The sequence below is a fragment of the Ceratotherium simum genome, chromosome 36 (assembly GCF_057802395.1).
Source record: "Ceratotherium simum simum isolate JZ-2026a chromosome 36, ASM5780239v1, whole genome shotgun sequence".
Classification (NCBI taxonomy): Eukaryota; Metazoa; Chordata; class Mammalia; order Perissodactyla; family Rhinocerotidae; genus Ceratotherium; species Ceratotherium simum.
The window spans coordinates 28543603-28552975 of NC_141935.1; the positions used below are offsets into that span (position 1 = coordinate 28543603).

At 46.8% G+C, this 9373-nt stretch overlaps 1 protein-coding gene across 1 annotated transcript; it reads left to right on the forward strand.

Moving 5' to 3' along the window:
* The first annotated feature begins 1360 nt into the window (after window positions 1–1360).
* Window positions 1361–5136, forward strand: LOC101401441 (microtubule-associated protein 1 light chain 3 gamma-like). The gene is made up of 4 exons (XM_004439606.1): window positions 1361–1417; window positions 1527–1583; window positions 1754–1860; window positions 4908–5136. The coding sequence occupies exons 1-4, from the start codon at window positions 1361–1363 to the stop codon at window positions 5134–5136; spliced, it is 450 nt and encodes a 149-aa protein (XP_004439663.1).
* Window positions 5137–9373: the final 4237 nt, after the last annotated feature.

Genomic DNA, 9373 nt, shown 5'->3' on the forward strand with positions numbered 1-9373 from the left:
AGATTTTTTAATAGTTATGTAAAAACCAGGAATTAACTGCTACTTTTTGTTCTGTCCCTCAACAAACCTGGAGAATGTCTGGTCACTTTACATCATCATCAATTGACTGAAGACTCTTCAGATGTAAAACGTCTCTGCGTGGAATGGTACCAGAGACGACCTCTGAAGGTCACGTACCTCTACTAACCATGGATGAGATACAAATGGTCCTATTTACTCTCAGGACGGGGATGGGTCTGAATAAGACGGAGGGACCAGGGTGCTCCCGGAACCGAGGTGAGGAGTGTCAACATCAGTAGCAATATTATTTTCCATCCGGGGAAGCTGAGTCACTAAAACTGTAAAGAATGCATAAAAGCAGCACGATGGGGTGGAGCATCCTGGTCAAGGAACAAGGAGAACTGGTCTGTCTAGTTGATCCTGGGCCCGTGAGTTAATTTCTGTGGACCCCACTTTCATCACCTTTTAAATGCAAGATCCTCAGTATGATAATAACTACCCTACCCACATTCCTAGAACTGTGGAAATATGACAAAATATGTTGGAAAACTGCAGAGGAAAACTCTACTTTGATACACACCTGGATTTTAACCCCAATTACACCTCTTCTTCTTTTTTTTTTTTTTTTCTGAGGAAGATCAGCCCTGAGCTAACATCTGATGCCAATCCTCCTCTTTTTGCTGAGGAAGACTGGCCCTGGGCTAACATCCGTGCCCATCTTCCTCCACTTTTTATGGGACGCCACCACAGCATAGCTCGACAAGCGGTGCATGGGTGCGTGCCCGGGATCCGAGCCAGTGAACCCTGGGCCGCCACAGTGGAGCGCACGCACTTAACCACTTGTGCCACCGGGCCGGCCCCAATTATACATCTTCTTATGTGGGCAAATTACTCAACCTTTCTGGATTATCTATTTGTCACTGTGAAAAACAGCAGTGTATTTCAGGTAAGGTGAATCAATCTTCAATTTGCTTGATTCCTGCAGTATTAAAGTGTCCTCCCTGGAGGCTGTTTCTATCCAGAGCTCCTCAGCGTAGGGTGTAGGACCATGCTATACTGAGGACCAATGCACCACACGGTGAATCTTAATTTCTTGAGCAAACACACATATTTAACTGGTAGTGAGCAAAGTGACTTTCTCTGACCAGCAAACAGGTGGCTGTCCCATTTCCATTCTCAGACCCGACCTCCTCCTGCCTGGGGAGGGATGGGGAGGGAGAGGCCTGATATCACACAGCCCACATGAGAGCCTCCTTTAGGCTCCTGCAGGCGGTGTGGAAGCAGCTGGAGGAATGAGCTAGATCCTGGTTGTGGGATTTTTCTTTTTTTAAGTCCGACACAGACACAGCTGTTGAAGAAAATGCAGACTCCGCAGAAAAGCGCAAGCCTCAGCCCCTTCAAGCAGAGCAAGAGCTTAGGTAAGGTTCTCCGCACAGTTGTCTGGGTTCCGGCCCTTGAGACAGGGAGAAAAGAAGACTCAGACGTCTATCACATGCTCATGTGTTCATTTGATCTTAACTGTTCACAGCAACCAAAGAGAGGATGTTGCTGGAATCCGAGTGAAGTTCCCCGGCAAGATCCCAGTAAGACTCCACTGTGCTTCCTTAGGGGGGCCTGCAATGTCCTGTTCTTTGAAAAAACAAAACCCGGCCAATGACCTCCTTCTCTTTGTCCCAAGAGCCTAAGACACAGAGACCTGGGGCACGCTCTGAGCAGCTGTTTCAGAAGCGATTCACACTGACTCCCTTGACAGGTGGTCGTGGAGCGCTACCCCAGGGAGCAGGTCTTACCCTCGCTGGACAAGACCAAGTTCCTGGTCCCCCAGGAGCTGACCATGACCCAGTTCCTTGGTGTCGTCCAGTAGGTGACAGAGTGCCGTGGGGGCGTGCGCTGTGTGCCCCGGGATTTTTGGAATGATGGGATCTGGCAGAGTGAGAAGGGGAAGAATTTGTGCTTCCCCTTTTCCCTTCAATTATGCCTTTAAAAGGATGATCTCATGAATAACCGATTTTAAAAAGGTGGTAAGTACTTTGCCAGCAACTCGAAAGACAGTGAGAGCTCCCAACATTGACGTCACAGCTGTTTTCTCTTATTTCAACATTTTACTGGTACTGTGTTTTAATGTCTGACTTCACATTTCTCTAAGAATTTTCCAAAGAAAACTTTAGAAACTAGTCCAGAGAATCCTATGGTTTCAGGTATTTCAAAAGCCGGATGAAAGCATTTTGCCTCTGAGTATCTTTCCCCCTCGTGGCAGGGACGGAAATGCTCTGTCCACCTGCTGGGATCGCTGAGCAGAGCAACCAGGCCTTCCCGGCGTCCAGCCTTCTCCTGCTCAGAACAAGGAAAGCGAAATTGAGCAAATATTGCTGACATTAAAAATGAAGCTTGGGGCCGGCCTGGTGGCGCAGCGGTTAAGAGCATGCGCTCCACTGCGGCGGCCTGGGGTTCGCAGGTTCGGATCCGAGTGTCCACCGATGCACCGCTTGTCAAGCCATGCTGTGGTGGTGTCCCATATAAAGTAGAGGAAGATGGGCACGGATGTTAGCCCAGGGCCAGTCTTCCTCAGCAAAAAAGAGGAGCATTGGCATGGATGTTAGCTCAGGGCCAATCTTCCTCACCATGAAGCTTAGGGGACTGGAGTTGTCACTTGCCAGCTGGACTCAATAAAAAACGATGTGAAACTGAAAATAGCTGAGCGGGGGCTCCGTAAACATGGCTCGTGTGTGGGTCTCCCTGTGCTGGAAACACCCTCTCCCAGGTTTGGGCAACGTAGACAGTTTCTTCAGAACCTTTATGATGTTTTTGAGCTCTGTTAGAACACTCTGCATTCTCCTCAGACCTGCTCCGGGCCGGGTAATCCAGTGGAAACTGGAGGCAACTCAAGAAAAACCCAAGTCAGGCTTTGATCCCAATTCCTGTCAGGCTGTTGTGGGGCATCAGTGGCTTCACCAAAAAGTGAGTTTTGACACCATTTCTTCCTTTTTCCCATATAGAGTGGCTCTCATTTTCATATGCTCCCCATTCTCCATTGCAGTAGTTGAATCTCTACATTAATGCATTTAAACATATTGATATTAAGCGCTCATCATGTGTCAGGCACTGTGCTGGGCTCTGCTTATAGAACAATGCGTGAGACAGACAGAAATATCTGCCCTAAACATCTTCCAGACCACAGAGTTCTCACTCTTGGAGACTCCTCCACCTCAATAAAATGAGAACCTGGTAGCAGAAGAAAGGATGGAGGTGCAATGTCTGGACACAGGAGCCGACTGCAACAGCCGCGTCTTAGGCTCCGCCTTTCCCGTGCAGAACAGGCATTTGCTCACTGCAGGAGAGCAGTGCAATGGTCGGCGTTTGTTAATTAGCTCTGGATTATCCAGAGTTAGCCAGATTCTGAAACTGCTTCCCCTCCCACGCACCACGTGGGAGACCCTCCTGGATGGGGCTGGGAGTGCACTGGCTGCGCCCCTAATGTTGGGTGGGGCGGTTAGACGGGGTTAGCCATGACCCGCAGACAGCTTGCTGTCAAAAAACGGTTTAGATCTCCCGGAAGTCCAGCCACACGCGGCTGCTGCTCTGTATCTTTAACCCGAGACGAGGAATTTCAGCCTTTCGCACAGTAACTCCTTTCCAGATGTCGCTCCAAAGCTCCTTAATTAACATGTCAGCACACACAGCGCAACACATTCTCTGCACCACACAGGAAATTCCTAACTTTACGTTCATAGCAAACCGGGGCATATTTGCTGAACGTTTTTGAGCTGTGAATATGTTTTCTAGTTAGAGATAGAATGGCCTTGCAGTCCGAGCCCATCCGAGAGGCCTGGGGCATTTTACATCTCCAGGAAAGTGAACCGTCTTCCAGCCAGTTCCCAATAGCTCTCTCATTGCCTCGGGGACGCTGCAGAGAGAGAGAGAGCCGCTCTAGGCAGGTCCTTTAATTTCTTTTATTATTTCATTTTTAATTGTGGTAAAATACCATCTTAACCATTTGTAAGTGTTCAGTTCAGTGGCATTAAGCACATTCACATTGTTGTGCAGCCTTCACCACCATCCATCTCCAGGACTTTTGCAGCTTCCCAAACTGAAACTCTCTACCCACTAACCACTAATTCCCCATTCCCCTCTCTCCCCATCCCCTGGCAGCCACCGTTCTACCTTCTGTCTCTGTGGATTTGACTCCTCTAGGGACCTCATGAAAGTGGGATCATACAGTGTCTTTTTGTGACTAGCTTATTTCACTTAGCATAATGTCCTTCAAGTTCATCCATGCTGTGGTATTTCATTGACAGAATTTCTTTCCTTTTCTAAGGCTGCAATATACTCCATTGTATGTATCTGCCACATTTTGTTTATCCATTCATCTGTGGATGGGCACTTGGGTTGCTTCCGCCAGATCTTTTAACTTCGGTGCCTTGGTTTCTTCATCTGTTATTAGGGAACCCAATGGGACAGGTGCGGAGGTTTTGTATAAAAAGTTAAGTAATGACCAGATATAAATTACTGTTTCAGCAGTGACTGGTGTATGCAGGCAAATAGATAGAAATGACGCTTTGAAAGACCCCGGGCAGCGGTAGGGGTGGCAGGTGGACCTCTTGTGCTTTCTTTGAGTGTTTCTCAAAGTGAAGTCGGTGTGCTTCATAACCCTGCAGATTCCTGATCTATATCAAAATATAGATCTATACCAAAATCTGTGGGGTGGAGCCCGGGAATCTGCATTTTCAACAGGCCTCTCCTGGGCAATTCTCAAGTTTGAGGAGGACACACTAGAGCGGGGAGGTGCGGTATGTTAAGTAGCCATGTTTACATTGGCCAAACTTTGGTAAGGTCAGGCTTTGGGTCAGGAGCCCATTCCCTGCCAGGTTAACTTTCCCTTCCTGCCCACCCCCTCCTCCCCATCCCAGGAGCCGCATGGTCCTCGGGGCCACTGCAGCCGTTTACCTGCTGGTGAACAACAGGAACATGGTCAGCATGAGCGTGACCATGGCCAAGATCTACAGGGACTACAGGGAAGAAGACGGCTTCCTGTATGTGACCTATGCCTCCCAGGAGGTGTTTGGGGGCTTGGGGTCCGCAGCCCCATCCTGGGGCTCTGCCGTCCTCTCTAGTGCATGTCAGCACCTTGTCCTCTAATGGCTGCACTGATGCTGGCGGCCTCCTCCTGGGTGTGTGGACTGTCAGGACAGGGCCGCCCGCGGTGATGGGCACCAGCCACCATGGGAAGACTCTTGCGCTCTCTCCCTCTCACTGAGAAAATATGGTGGCTCTCAGGGATTTTGTAAATAGTCCGTCTTTTCTGAACAAGAAACAGTGAAGTTGTGCCATGGTTTTGTCTGGTGGGCTGGAGACGTGTTTAAGTGTCTTCCTGGAGGAGGCGGCCAGCCCCTGGGGAGTCTGATTTTATGCCGTGTGGGCAGGAGTCCGTGTGCACTGGTCACGGAGAACCTCAGCCAGTGGACGGTCTCTGCGGAACTGAGTGGGGCCCGTGAGAGCTCCCCTGTGTCCTTGGAGAGATTACTGGTGCATTTCCACAGCGTCACTCCACCCACTTCTTTCCTCTTATATTCCTTTGTCTGTCTCTGCCGCACAGATTTATGCTCAAGTTATAACTACTCAGTTTCAAGTAATTTAAATGGTTAGTCTTCCTTAGAATAGAATTTTAAAAATAATAGCTTGTATTTAAGTCCTTATTACAGACCAAGCTTTATTCAAAGCACTCTACATCTATTAATTCCTCATAATCATCGTGTGTTAAGTATTATTATTCCTGTTTTAAAGACAAGGAAATTGAGTCAGAGAATGTTCCAGAAGCTCACCTAAATTCCCACAACTAGCAAACAGCAAAACCAGGTTTTGAAATCAGGCAATCCCTTGTGGAACCCAGGCTCCTCACCCCTCTGCCAGTCATCTCATCTAAGACAGAAGTATCTTCACTTGGTGAGAACCTACTGGTGCTGGAATTGAAGCTGAGTTACACTCACTCGCCAGCCTGAGTGGGAGCCAGGGATGTAGACACGTAATTGCAGAGGAGCTTGGTCATGGAAGACTAGTTAGAGGCGAGGCTGGGAGAGCCCGTAGCGAGGGGGGCTCACCTGTGAGGGTCTGGTCTGGACGGCTTCGCAGGGGAGTGCAGCTGGAGCTGGATTCAGAGAAGGAAGAAGCATTTTCATGGGAAGGATTTCTCATTTTGTTTTTTATTCACTTACGGTGTGTAAACATTGATTAAGCATCTCTGTGTGCCAGGCAGCCACCAAGACAGATAAGGGCCCGGCCTCATGCAGCTGCCTAGTGAGGGAAGAAAGAAAATACAGAGAAGCGTTAGAAGTGGTTTGAAGACAATGGAAGAGGGTCCGGGAGAGAGACAATGGGGGACACTTTCCCTTGGTGGTCAGGGAAGGCCTTTCCGAGGAGGTGACATTTGCACTGAGTCCACAGGAAAAGGATCCAGGCTTGCGTGGGTTTGGGGGAGAGCCCGTACATTTTGCAGGAGGGTGAGCTGCGATGTTTTGGTTTCTGGTATTTTGATCAATGCTGCTTTCCTACATGTTTTGGCTTTTCCGGTTGGAGCGGGGTGTTTTCAGTGCTCTATTTACAATGGGCACATGACAAAAGCTCAGCAGATATTTATTGGTGTCTTCCCTCATTGAGTCTTTTCTCCAGACCCTGGGTCTCTAATGAGTCCTCCCCCATTTATACCCACTCTTCATTTGATTTTATTTGGCCATTTCCTTGCCACTCCCCCAAAAAATAATCTGGGCCAATTTCTGTTTAACAATAAACACTACTACATTAAACCAAATTAAATTAAACTATTGTTTTAAATGATTGCATTACATTCAATTAAATTATTACACATTAAAAACATCAACAATGCACAGCAAAGAAAACCATCAACAAAATGGAAAAACAACCTACTGAATAGGAAAAAGTATTTGCAAATCATATATCCGACAAGGGGTTAATATCCAAAATATGTAAAGAACTCATATAACTGAGTAGCAAAAAAACAAACAATCGAATTAAAAAATGAGCAGAGGATCTGAATAGACGTTTCTGCAAAGAAGACACACAGATGGCCAAAGGTACATGGAAAGGTGCTCAACAACGCTAATCATCAGGGAAAGGCAAACCAAAACCACAATGAGATATCATCTCACACCTGTCAGAATGGCTATCATCAAAAAGACAAGAGATAACAAGGTTGGCCAGGATGTGAGGAAAAGAGTACCCTTGTGCACTGTTGACGGGAATGAAAATTGGTGCAGCCACTACGGAAAACAGTATGGAGGCTCCTCAAAAAATTAAAAACAGAACTACCATATGATCCAGCAATTCCACTTCTGAGTATTGGTCCATAAAACATGAAAACACTAACTTGAAAAAATATATGCACTCCCATGATCATTGCAGCATAATTTACAATAGCCAAGATATGGAAATAACCTAAGGGTCCGTTGAAGGATGAATGGTTAAAGAAGATGTGGTGTGTATACACAATAGGATACTACTCAGTCATAAGAAAGAAACAAATCTTGCCATTTGCAACAACATGGATGGACCTTGAGTGCATTATGCTAAGTGAAATGAGTCAGACAGAGAAAGAGAAAAATACCACATAATCTCCCTTATAGGTGGAATCTAAAAAAATCCCCCCACCAAAACCCAAGCTCATAGGTACAGAGAACAGATTGATGGTTGCCAGAATCAGGGGGTGGACAAAATGGGTGAAGGTCGTCAAAAGGTACCAACTTCCAGTTATAAAATAAAAAATACATGGGGATGTAATGTACAGCATGGTGACCATAGTTAATAATACTGTAGTGTAATTTGAAAGTTGCTAAGAGAGTTGATCTTAAAAATTCTCATCACAGGAAAAAAAAATTATTCTGTAACTATGGTGATAGATGTTAACTAGACTTATTTTGGTGATCATTTTGCAATATATACAAATATTGAATCATTACATCGTACACCTGAAACTAATATAATGTTATATGTCAACTATACTTCAATTTAAAATAAAAATAATAGCAGTGAAAAGTATTCATCGGCCGCCGGAGTGGAGGTAGGAATGACTAGAAGAGAGGAGTGAGAACACGGACACAGAAGTGGGACGATTCCAGAAGAGATACCCCGGGAACTATTTCCTCTCCTGTACTCAGCCTGCTTTGATGTTCTTGTTCGGTTCTGCCTTTTTCTTTTCACTTAGACCTATACCACCAGGAAGAAAATAGGAAAAAAACAAAACAAAGCAAAGCAAAAGCCTGTTTTTGTTAACTTTTGCTGCATAACAAACCACCTTAAAATTTAGTGACATAAACCAAGGTTTTGTTATTTCCTATGGAGAAATCATGGACATTCTCGTGATGCTGTGAGATGGCTGGATGTTCCTGTGCTGGTTTCACCTGGGCTCACTTGGGCAGCTGGACTGAGAGAGCCACTCTCCACAGCTGGCAGTGGGTTCTGGCTATTGGCTGGATGGTTTGACCACCCACATTGCCTTTCGTCCTCCAGGAAGCTAGGCCAGTTCTCTATTTTATTTTTTGGTGAGGAAGATTGGCCGAGAGCTAGCATCTGTGCCCATCTTCCTCTGTTTTTTTTGTATGTGGGCCGCCGCTGCAGCATGGCTTGATGAGCAGTGTGTGGGTCAGCACCAGGGATTAGAACCTGCGAACCCTGGGCCGCCGAAGGAGAGTGCACGAACTTAACCACCACACCACCGGGCCGGCTTCTCTAGGCTAGCTCTTTGGATGGTGATTTCAGGGCTGCATTCCCAGAGGGCAAAAGTGGAAGATGCAAGTCCTCTTGTGGCCTTGGCTCTGGAACTTGCCCAGGGTCATATCTCCCACATTCTTTAGTCAAGCTCAGATTCAGGGGTGGGGACATACACAACGCCTCTTTTTTTTTTTTTTTTTTGTGAGGAAGATCAGCCCTGAGCTAACATCCATGCTAATCCTCCTCTTTTTGCTAAGGAAGACCGGCCCTGAGCTAACATCTATTGCCAATCCTCCTCCTTTTTCTCCCCAAAGCCCCAGCAGATAGTTGTATGTCATAGTTACACATCCTTCTAGTTGCTGTATGTGGGACGCTGCCTCAGCATGGCGGGAGAAGTGGTACGTCGGTGCGCGCCCGGGATCCGAACTCGGGCTGCCAGTAGCGGATCGCGAGCACTTAACCACTAAGCCACGGGGCCAGCCCCCCACAGCACCTCTTGGTGGAAGAAGCTTCAAAGAATTTGTGGCCATATATCATCTACCACCTACTTCTAATAAACATACCCAGCCTATTCCTCCACCAGCCACATCCTATTCTTTCTGTGATTTATTTCTACTCATAAATCCATATTTCCTCACTGTTCATCCTTTCTTCC

What these genes read in the sequence shown, in the direction of transcription:
- LOC101401441 (XM_004439606.1), top strand. Translation starts at nt 1,361, where the DNA reads ATGCAGACTCCGCAGAAAAGCGCAAGCCTCAGCCCCTTCAAGCAGAGC. An exon ending in AGTTCCCCGGCAAGATCCCA is followed by an intron (nt 1,584 to 1,753) that starts GTAAGACTCCAC and finishes CTCCCTTGACAG; the next exon opens with GTGGTCGTGGAGCGCTACCC. An exon ending in CAGTTCCTTGGTGTCGTCCA is followed by an intron (nt 1,861 to 4,907) that starts GTAGGTGACAGA and finishes TCCCCATCCCAG; the next exon opens with GAGCCGCATGGTCCTCGGGG.